The 12,188-nt window shown below is 33.9% G+C and overlaps 1 protein-coding gene across 1 annotated transcript; it reads left to right on the top strand.

The window, feature by feature from the left end:
- Positions 1 to 557: 557 nt before the first annotated feature.
- On the top strand, positions 558 to 10,955 carry LOC142980109 (peroxisomal multifunctional enzyme type 2-like). Its single transcript, XM_076125418.1, has 15 exons — positions 558 to 695; positions 898 to 1,088; positions 2,620 to 2,765; positions 3,165 to 3,316; positions 3,752 to 3,923; positions 4,528 to 4,634; positions 5,306 to 5,435; positions 6,232 to 6,328; positions 6,675 to 6,835; positions 7,375 to 7,501; positions 8,646 to 8,829; positions 9,438 to 9,560; positions 9,684 to 9,841; positions 10,044 to 10,250; positions 10,385 to 10,955. Exons 2-15 carry the CDS (start codon positions 899 to 901, stop codon positions 10,597 to 10,599), a joined length of 2,169 nt encoding a protein of 722 aa, XP_075981533.1. The 5' UTR covers positions 558 to 695; position 898; the 3' UTR covers positions 10,600 to 10,955.
- Positions 10,956 to 12,188: the final 1,233 nt, after the last annotated feature.

Here is a 12,188-nt window from a genome sequence, read left to right as displayed (position 1 = left end):
TTTACGTTATGATTTTATAAAATTGTTAACGTTCACAGATCTTATTTATTCTTGCTAAAGCGAATTAAACATCTGGAGGTTCTATAGTATATCCAACTACTATCACTTTATTTAGTATATTAATAAGTAATGTTTTCGCACGTATGAAAAAATCTAGACATTTGTAGTCAACGTCAGTTTATAATGACAGCTATTTTAAATATTGCCATGCTAGAGAGTTTTCCCTGAAATATGGGACACTTTATGATGTATGTATATCAAAAGCTATTACCCCAGCTTCATCCATGAGCTGAATTGAGAGCTTTTAAGAAGTCTTAGTATAGATTCAAATTAATTGAAAGAGCAATCGACTGGTATCTCATTTTATCAGGGGCGTAGTTTGAATAAAGCTTACTCCAAACCGTTAGTTATGTTACATTATATACATAACATTACAAGTATTTGTGTGATTTCCTATAATAAGCATCTTGATTTCCAAAAAATACAGGCGGTTGCAGTATTTGTAAATTAAAAAATAAGAAATTACTATTATAATTTAGGGCTAATATATCTTCATTCTGGTAACACTGCATAATCAACTTTGATAGAAGTATGAACTGAACGTTGTTGTCCCAAAACTTAATTATTCTGCAATTCACGGTTCTTATAAATTGGATATTGAAATATAATTCAGCATTAATCTCATAAAAAGTAAGGTAAGAAATCTTAGCAAAAATAACACTATAATCTTAACAATTTTTTATCAACCTTTATCAAAAGTAGTACGCAGATAACTTGTTTTCACTAAAGTGATTGTTTTATGTTGGCTTGCTGGACTTTGATACTGATTACTACGCCGGTCTCAAACTTCAAAATGTTGTTAATTATTGTGTCATTTACATTCCGTTCATTGTGAAGGATGGACCAGCTACGTTTTGACGGACGTGTCGCGGTAGTGACGGGTGCCGGCGGCGGCCTCGGCAAGGCGTACGCTCTTCTTTTGGGCTCTAGAGGTGCAAAAGTAGTTGTCAACGATCTCGGGGGTGCCCGCGATGGTGTTGGCAAGTCCAACTTTGCAGATGCAGTTGTTCAAGAAATTAAAGACAAAGGTAACATTTATTGCACATTCATTGTTATGAAGGAATTTAAATTAGCGATTATAATGTGAGATTTATGTAACATTAGAATGATAAAGATTTAAATTTGGTACTATGTTATGAGTTGCTTTTTAAGAGCTAATTCTTTGAATATTGTGTCTCTATTTGGTTTCCGCTATTTTTAGATGCTTCTTCGCCTTATCAACATGAATATATGACACATAAGTTTACATATTGTATTGGTGATGTTCATACAGTATTCTAAACAATTTTAAAAATACTTTTAAAAAGATTCTTATCATATATTAGACATTAACTATTAACTATTAGTATAATTTTTTCATATTTCTCCTCAGTTTATTAAAAAGTTATCAATGGCAACTAGGTTTCAGTCTGTATTCTACCAAGCATGGACTAAACATTGTTACCAATTAAAATACCATAGTCTTATTTATAACAATTGCCAATTAAACAGATAAGTTGTTGACCCATCCCTTATCAAGAATATTAATAATACATTGGCTTGTTGGTCTGTAGTAAGTAACACATTTCATGTCAATGAGCTAAACCCCAAGTTCTAGGGTTAAACTAACTATTTTCAAAACTCACTTGAGGTCACTTAAGTCTACATACTACATATTTCTTGTTTCACTTTCTTTCATGCTCCTTAAAATTGCACAATATCTCAAGTTAAAAGTTTTAATAAGTTGATAGTTTATTTGTTATTTACTTACCTACAATATTATCATTATTCTTTGTGTCAATGTCTGTTGGGTATAAAAACTACATTATGTATGTATGAGTTAAACATATTATTATGGATTATAAACAACTAGTTTCTACCTATAACTTAGTCCAAGTAAAAATATTTTTTTAGGTAAAAGTTATTGTATTTAATCATTCAAGCTATATTTTGTGTACCAGATTTCATCCAAAATTTGGTTAAACATTATCTTTCCAACCAAACATCCAACACCAAGCACCCAAACTATGATGTTTTTAATATAGCATTTGACTTCATAAGAGGCTTATGAATGTTGAAAGCCTTTTTGGTAATAAACATATCAGTTAAAATATTTTTTTTGCTATAATATTAAATTAATTCTGTTGAGCATTCATTTGACTTTAAAATGAATAATTCAATAGGTTCCCAGCATTTAATTCTGTTCACTCATGCATTTTGTATGGGTGCTTAAACTTAAAACTTCACTGTTACTGTATAGTATGTGTGTAATGTTATGTATCATAATTATTTTTATTTCGATTTTACTTCATATAATATTAAAGGTCAATTGAAACTAAGGTACTAGTGCACAGAACTTCTTACTATTGACTTACTTTATCAGTTTCTGACATGGTTAGAAAATATTTACATCTTCAGCACCTGTCTTGAAAGGATATGGGGTCATGACCAATGTCAAAAGAAACTCCTTGTGTAAATTGCAACTAACTACTAACAGACCAAATAATTCATTCTTGAACCAGCAACAGTAACATGTGAAATTACAATATTTTAATGCAAATGAATTCATTATGTCATAAGGTGGTGTCGCGGTCGCCGATTACAACAACGTAATCGAGGGAGAGAAGATTATCAAGACTGCTATTGATAATTTCGGCCGAATTGATATCCTTATCAACAATGCCGGTATTCTCCGTGATAAGAGCTTCACCAAAATGTCCGATCAGGTGATTATTGCTTTATTATCTATGTTATAATCTTAGATATGTTAAGCTTCTGTTAATAAATAATAACAATGTTTATCTTTTTGTAGTTTAATGGCATAGTGTAGCAAATTTTTTAATCATCATGAGAATAGATACCTATTTACCTACAACTTAAGAAAATCAATTTGTTTCATATATTCTCGTCACCAATTTATGCAGTATTGGGAAATAAAAATGCATGTTACTATAGTACATTGATTTATGGCTCTGTATGCCAAGATGTATGGATGTGCATGACGCAAGGGAAGTTTGTAAGGATGGTATGGGATGGTACCAAGTAATGTTCTTTGATTTCTGCGTACCCGTGATGTGATATTATGTATCTGTGTATGTACTTATTTATAATCTGCGAATGTACAGGACTGGGACCTCATCCAAGCCGTTCACCTCAAGGGTGCTTACAAAACAACCCACGCCGCATGGGAATACTTCAGGAAACAGAAGTTTGGTCGCGTTATCATGACCTCGAGTAACGCCGGTCTGTTCGGCAACTTCGGACAGGCTAACTACAGGTTAGTAGCTATCAAAAAAAAGATATGACGTCAAACACAATAATAGAACATTACTGATTAGACACCATTACGATATTATCACTATTATTGTTCGTAAAATATAATAGGTAATATCTACAAAACTTTATATGACAAGGATTACGCATTACAAAAACGAATGAGATAATAGCATAGAGAAAATAAATATGATGTAATTTTCAACTTCTGTCCTGAAAAAGTACATTTTACAGAATACAACAACAATAGCTCGCCTTAGAGCTAGAACACAGTTATCGAAATGCCATCAATGAATTTGTATTTGCGCCGAAAAAATGGATACATAAAAAAAAAAATTTAATACTCCTCAACCAAATATTGCGAAATATCTATGGTAAAGTCCTATAGAATCGTAATTGTAGTTGACAATGATATGATAATAATATTAATTCTATCCAGTGCTGCGAAGCTTGGTCTGGTTGGTTTCGCCAACACCCTGGCACTTGAGGGCGCGAAGTACAACATCAAAGTGAACACCATCGTGCCGACAGCTGCGTCGCGTCTCACCGAAGACATCCTCCCACCTGACATGTTCGAGGCCATGAAACCTGAACTTATTGCACCTGTTGTGGTACGTATTGTATTATTCAGATCACTATAATAAAGTTTACCATGTCTATGGTAGTATAACTTATATGTAAACAAAACTATATTAAGCAGCATTGTATGTCAGTTTACAACATAGAATTCTCACTATAGCTTGACATCAGACAAGCCGTTCGTAAATACATCAGCAGAATCTCTTTACAGCATGTTTTTTAGAGGTAGTCCATCTAGAGCACCCGTTCGAATAGCACCTAGCCTTACTCACCTATACTTGTCAGGTTCTCCTCGTGGACTAGGCTAGGTGCTATGCGAATGGATGCTCTAGATCAGTGGTTCCCAACCGGTGGTCCGCGGACTATCAGTGGTCCGCGGAAGTCATAATGTGGTCCGCGAATGACTTTAAAATTTTAAATTTTCTGTATGATTATTACACTTTATCATTAATATACTAACATAGTGGTCCCTGCTAACAAGAATAATATAAAAGTGGTTCCTGACTAAAAAAAAGGCTGGGTACCCCTGCTCTAGATGGACTACCTCGTTTTTTAGAAAGCAAGCATGTTGTGACGACCTTAAAAAACGTGATATAAGGTCAAAGAAGATACTTAAAGTTTGTTTGTTGCCCCCAGGCCTACATGTCACATGAGTCTTTCCAAGAGTCTGGCGCCATTATCGACTCAACCCTCGGATACGCTTCTAAAGCTCACCTCGTTAGGAGTCAGGGCACACCACTAAAGTGAGTTTCTTCTACTAGCTTTGAATATTAGACGTTAAAACATCTTTTACGTCGAAAGTACTGTAAAATCAAGCCACAAGCTTAAATCAAGTAATAAAATGGGTAGCAATTTTAATTATTTATTCATGTTCTTAAAATAGTTGACCTTAATTTAATACAACTCCATGGAAAGTAAATGACTATATTAACTGCGTAACTTTATGAATGACTTAAGTGAAAATAATATGTGTTCTTTAACACATATTACTTAAGGGAAAATAATATGTGTTCTTTAACACATATTACTTAAGGGAAAATAATATGTGTTCTTTAACACATATTATTTTCCCTTAAGGATAGACTAAATAAAGTCGTTTAATTGTTCAATAAGTTATTTTAGTCAAGGGATATCCATCTGAATTATTTTTAATTTCTTTTAGTCAAAAGTTATTTACATATAATTTAGAATGCACCAGAATATTCATGCGCATAAATTTAAAGCCAATAATGCAGTGCTATACATCGCAGTTAAAATATAACATTTGTGTTGTTACTAAACTAACATTAAATATCATTTACATAATATTAATAGCAATTGGAATCATATTTTAATTTAAATAGCTAAACCTCATAAAAATAGATTGTTTGAAACATTATTTGTCATTTTGTTCTAATATAGAGTGTATTTTCAGGAACAAGCCTTCAGACCCAGTGACCATTGAGTCTGTGCAAGAGAACTGGTCTAAGGTAGTGGACATGAAAGGAGCCGAACATTTGGACAAGATCGCTGACGTCACCATCGACCTTGTACAAAAGTTACAGGTATGAAACTCCTTTTTACATCAGCCCTTAGAAAAAAAAGTTACTTTTTAAAAATATCTCTTAAGACAATAGTAGGTAGGTACTTATTGGTTAACCTAGCCCTAAAAATGTTAGACTGATAAGTATAGTAAAACAAAGTCAATGAGATTTATATCTTGTTGCAAAAAAGAAATAGTCAAACTATTTAAGTATCAAAGTTCAACTATATTGTAAATACTAGTAGATCATAATTAAATACTATATACCTATGATAAAGATATGATTATGTATCATCATGTGTACCTATTGGTATTTAGGTAGTAGTACTATTGTACTAATAGCGGTTTTGGCACACTTAAGTTTATTATGTTATTTATCAAAACATAATTTATATCAAGCTTACAATGTTCACGATAAACACAGTTCAAAGTCAAATATGAACGTGTTTTTATACCTGCATGACTAAGCGTTTGTTGTTATCGAAATTATACCTTTACATTTGTTTCATAATATTGTTTGTTATATAACCGCGTTGCTAACTAGTAGTTAACTAAAATGCATAAACATAACATTTTTATTTAAAGTTATTTAATATGCAGTTTAGATACGAATTAAGTAGGGGATCGCGGCGGCATGCTAAATTAGGTGTATATAGTGTTATACCAAAAGGGTATTAGAAACTTTAGATCCATTGCAGAAGAGAAGGATCTTGCTTTTCTACAAAGAATATCATTGGTTGTTCTTCTAATTTATAATTGGGATGGCCAAAATGTACTAATTAAAAGGGATGTGATACTAATAAATGTTTGGTTGTTAGGACTTCGAGGAGCGCAGCAAGCTCGACGCTGAGAACGAGTCATACTGGTCCACATACAACTATGACTCCAAGGACCTCACACTATATGCTCTTGGAGGTAAGCTGCCACTGAACTATCATACAACCACGTCTTATATCTATAGGGCTCAGAGTAAGACAGATACCCATAGCTTTGTTACACTTTAAAAAGAAATCACTTTAAAGTCTAAAGGTTAATACAATTCTTTAATGGACTTCATCGTCTTAATCGCGGCGTTGATTTCCTGCTTGGAACAATAAACAATAATTATTTGATATGATCAACGTTCCTATGTATATCACTATCTTGCAACTTTGCAGCTTTGTATCCTATTATGTTATAACAGCAGTGTACTTCAAACCCAAGAAATGTTCTCTCACTTATATTTTTGTGTTATAACTAATATTAATATTGTTGTGTACAGTTGGTGCATCAGTAGTGAACCCCTCTGACCTAAAGTTCTTGTACGAGAGCCACGAGAGCTTCTCTGCACTGCCGACATACTTCATCCTGGCTGGTATGTGCATGGAGTCGCCCCTCGTTGCTAAGTCCATGCCGCCCGGCAAGCACGCCGACTTCACCAACGTAAGTTATAACCTGTGTTTCTGTTATCTAAACCAGCGGTTCCCAACCAGTGGTCCGTGGGAGTAAAAAAATGGTCCGAGAATGATTCTAAAATTAAAAATTTTCAGTATGATTATTACACTTTATTTTTAATATACTTACATAGTGGTCCCTGCTAACAAGAATAATATAAAAGTGGTCCCAGACTAATAAAAGGTTGGGAACCCCTGATCTAATCCTTATTGCTTAATGCTTAGTCCTCCCTATAAAGTTATTGTAAGGGTATAGGGTGGCAGAAGTATCTGGTTCGATCGTAGGGACTGACTGAAAAAACATTGAACTGTGTTTTTGTGTTTACCTAAGTCGTAGGTACTATGTTTCACGTAATATTTACGGAAACATGTACACAATGAATAATGTCTTTCCATCAAACATAATCCATCCTAATTGTATAACGTCAACTTTATATTATTTTATATAATACTTATTTAAATAATTTATTTAATAAATGGCCTTGTCAACAAAAACTGCAAATGCATATAATTTGTTTGCTTTGTTAGATTCTCCACGGCGAGCAGTTCATAGAGTTCGTGGGCGACTTCCCCGGCACCGAGGGAGAGTTTACCACAAGGACCTATGTAGCTGATGTACTAGACAAGGGATCCAGTGCTGTCTCTGTTGTCAACAGTAAGTTAATTTTGTTACTACCTAGTACCTTCCACCCTGTATAACATAATATATAGACAACAGGGGAAAAAATCGTGCTAATAAGTAAAACTTCTAATGAGAAATGTTACTACCTTAAACTTTTGTTAGCCGAAAAAGAAAAAGATTTAACATTCGTGAACAATCGTTTCTTCGAGAAAATATAATGTTCTAATGTTATCAGATTATGGTAAATCGGCCCTAAATATTATCGACATATTTATCTTTTTAAAGTATGGATAACGGTTTGAGCAGGTAGGTATTTACGTTCACGGCTTATAATTTCAAGAGTGACGTTCAAAATACTACATGTAGTTATCACTGTTATATTGAAGTCTACAATTGGCCATAGTTAAACGGAAACGATCCAACCCACACAGACGTAGTTTCGAGATATTTAACTTTTAAGTTCAGATCACTAACTTTGGGGACTAACTCAGGACTATAACTTCATGGTGGGTTTGAATTTTACTTGGATTGTTTTCGTGATATTAAAATTTTAACTTCAAGGAGTGTTCTGGTATACATTTTACCCATAGTGTGGGTTGGATCCTTTCCGTTTAACTATGGCCAATTGCTTTAAACGTATTTTTGTATGAATAATAAGTACTGTATTGCATAACATAATATAGGTACTTACTATATCAAATTAAGTCAACAATGCTGTTGTAAACATGATAAGATAATAATATTTTTTATTATGGATTTATTTATTTATCTTTTGATAATCAAATAAGTGTGTAATGTTTTCTATATGTAGGTATGCCTGAGTAGTGAAAATGTTTATCTTATAGAAAAAATAAACAACATACCATTGGTAATCACACATTCAATAACAATCCAATGTCTTTGTATTTGTTTCACTAATGTGATTCTTCACTAATTTACCTATTTTTTATACTTCAATGTTGCACCTAAAGATGTAGATTCCCAGTTTCTACTGTTGTGGAAAACAATGCCTATATTCTGGGGTTGTTGCTAAAATCTAAACTACTATTGTGGATATTTTAACAAAGATTGGAAACCACTATAGTTTTGCAGTTGCATACATTACCTCTCAGACTCGTCTCTACACGCTTATAATCTTACTTAGACAAAAGTATTATAATTCTGTTTTTAATTCTAGGCGAGATATACCAGAACAAGCAGTTGGTGGCTCGCACTCAGCAGCACATCTTCGTGCTGGGACAGGGTGGGTTCGGTGGTCCGCGCAACAGCAAGCACTCCGTCGACGTACAGCCCGCGCCCAAGAGAGCCCCCGACGCGGTTGTCGAACAACAGACCGCTGAGGACCAGGCTGCTTTGTACAGGTATAACACTCATAACCGTTTTAAAAAGTCAGTAAGTGATATAATCTGCCAAAGTTAATTATAAATTATATCATTGTTAAGACCTTTTACCTTATTCTTACTAAGCATTCATTAGTAAAAGCTTATTATTTATTATTTATTTATTATTATTATTAAAACAGTGTTTCTTACATGAAACTTATGGTCCACAAAACTGTTTGAACAGTTTGTCTGTGGACACGGTCGAGTCTCATTTAATTATAGCAGTACTTAAGATGTACATATATGTATATATTGTATAAGAGCTTTGATTATATATTATAAGTTTATGTATTATAATGTATTTATATTATATGTATAAGAGTAATATTATATGGTTCAGTAGCTTGTGTTTTATACATGTATATTTGTATGTATATTTATAGATATTTATAAACTACTAAGTAGATACTTTTTTAATTTTTTAGAAAACTTATTTTTATTTCTTTCTGTTTCTTATGTTGGTAAGAAAATTACCGGTATCTACATATCTACCGATCTGTTCAGTCCATAGAATTTACATATCCTGGGATCAATGCTTGCCATTTTTTTTGCAGAACAATTTTATATCAGTGTCTATTTATTTTCAGATTATCTGGTGACCTAAACCCACTCCACATCGACCCCAATGTAGCAACTGTAAGTGGACACCCCAGGCCCATCCTTCACGGTCTGGCTTCTCTCGGATTCTCGGCCAGACACGTATTGTCCAAGTGAGTATAAAATTTATTAGTTATATAAAATACTCCTAAATAAATTTACTTAGCTTTTTACTACTTTATTAAATATGTGTGCAATGAAAATATACAGAAAATAAAACGGAACTATGTTATCAGGTATGGCGGTAATGAATCGAGCAACGTCAAGTCACTGAAGGCGCGTTTCGTGAAGCCCGTGCTGCCGGGACAGACGCTCGTCACTGAGATGTGGCTCGACGGCAAACGCGTCAACTTCCAGACTAAGGTCAAGGAAACTGGCAACATTGTCATTGCAGGTATGTTGAATTATATAAAGGGTATTATATCGCTCTGTTCATGAAACATCTGGTAGTGAAAGTGGGCGAACAAGGTTGATAAATCTAACCTATTGTGGCCCTAATTCCTGCATAATGGTAGCAGAATTTTTCGTCCATCATATCCAATTTTGACATCAACAAATATTGGCGATCATTATAAAATGTATGTTTTAATTTTCAGGAGCATACATCGACTTCAAGAACATCGTATCAGGAGGTGCACCGTCAGCTGCTGCAGCCCCGGCGCCGTCCGGCAGCGCACTGAAGAGTGATGCGCTGTTCGCCAAGATCAAGGAGGAAGTCGACAAGAACAAGGAGATGGCCAAGTCAGTCGGCGGCGTCTTCCTTTACAATATCACTGAAAATGGCAAGACTGTCAAGTCATGGAGTAAGTATTATGTGCATTCCTGCAATTATATTTTGATGTAACCCAAAAGTTTTCAATTAATATTTTGTAAGCAGCTAACCTTTTATTGCAGTTGTTTGATCTGAAAATCGTTCTAATGGGTATTTTGTTCACAGCTCTTGACCTCAAGACTCCTGTGATTTACGAAGGCACTCCCAAATCCGGCAAGGCTGACACAACCATGACAGTTGGTGACAATGACCTTGTAGAAATCGCATCTGGCACACTTAGCCCACAGGTTGCTTACTTGAAGGGAAAACTTAAGATTGCTGGCAACATCATGCTTGCACAGAAACTCGGACCCTTGCTCAAGTCTCCAGCTAAGATTTAAATTTGTAAATACTCTTAGGGGATGGATATTAATATAATTATTATGAATGACTGTAAGACTAAATATATACAGATATTGTAGTTGTTAGAAACATACAGAAATCATTATATCAAGATGTTTTGTTTTTTATAATTTAAAATTGTTATTATTCCATTACAATGGCTTGGTTGTCTTCAGCCAGATGTAGCATTTATGATGATGAATGAATTATCAACAAACTGTGATATGTAGGAGACATTGTTAATGGATCGGATGATAGTTTCTGGCTCACATCTATCTCTATGTCACAATTGCAACAAAGGAATGTATATTATTTATAGTATGGTGATGGAAATATACACCAGTTTTATACAAAATTGTTTTATTTATATTGATGGTAACAATTTGCCTTCTAGAACTAGGTTTGCTTCTATTACTTCGGTCTCCCAAGCAAGTTTCATTTGAGGCTGTGCTGTTAAATCTATAAATTTGTTGGCATGAACCTCGGGTATTCCTTTTGTTCTAACAGCTGTGCCGATAATGCAGCAGTAGGTTCCTAAAAATAATGGGAAATTGTGTGTCTACATATCTTACAGCTACAATAGGTCAAGTTTAGTGAGCCTTTTCTTTACCCGCAACAATAAATAATAACTTCTGCTGAAAGTGTAGGATATTTATTGTATTATTTTAGCAAGGACTAAACTACCCATCATGCAAAAGAATTTAATAATTAAAATAATACCTATAAATTACTACCCCAACTTAAAAAAGACAGTTTCATAAACAACATATTTTTAAATTCACATAATAATGCTCAGAGATATTTTATAAATTAAAGTTACCTTTTCTTAATGAACACTTATCGATAATACCGTGTGCAGAGTCGCATTTTGCTATTTTAGCGCGGCCACTTGTGTCCGAAATAATCAAAATATCTGTGCCGACAGTTTGTTCGATTGTACCCTGTAACCACACGTCGATTGGCGTAGGTTTATTTAACAAGTCCTTTATTAAATATTTCCTTGGATCTAAAGCCATATTCCGAACCAGACCTAATTAAATTACATGGACAACGTCGTGCTTTGGTTGTCTTCTAAACTACCGTATCGGAAAGTTGAAAACAAACTTTAGTTTGACAAGGAAGCTGACGCTGACAGTAACGAGTGTAACGACAGACCAACTGTAGCATTGACAGTTGATGTCAAAAATCGTGTTGCCATTTGCAAATATTCCCAATTCAAGGCTTATTTATCAAGGCAATAAAATTGGTTCTCAAAAATAAAGGATAACAAATAGATATTTTATTTTATAACACTTCATTTTATTTCCTTACTACTGTAACGTATCAGTTAGATATATGAGAAACTATATATTGCCAGGCGCACGCGCACAACGACGGTTAATCTTAAAACATCGGGTCATCTTCGACTTGTGAGTTGGTGACCAAGTGGTCGTGGGTTCGAATCCAAATATTTAAAATTGACAGATTGAATGATATTTCTCTAAAAAAAAGTTAAAATTATTGTTCTTTGTGACTTGTACCAAAATATCAGGCAGGCTAAATAAGGATTTGAAATAACAACACGTCATTAAGGTAGGCAAGTAATTTA

Source organism: Anticarsia gemmatalis, chromosome 17, assembly GCF_050436995.1.
Source record: "Anticarsia gemmatalis isolate Benzon Research Colony breed Stoneville strain chromosome 17, ilAntGemm2 primary, whole genome shotgun sequence".
NCBI lineage: Eukaryota > Metazoa > Arthropoda > Insecta > Lepidoptera > Erebidae > Anticarsia > Anticarsia gemmatalis.
The sequence above is the reverse complement of the archived record's forward strand: the minus strand, read 5'-3'. Positions and strand labels throughout refer to the sequence as shown.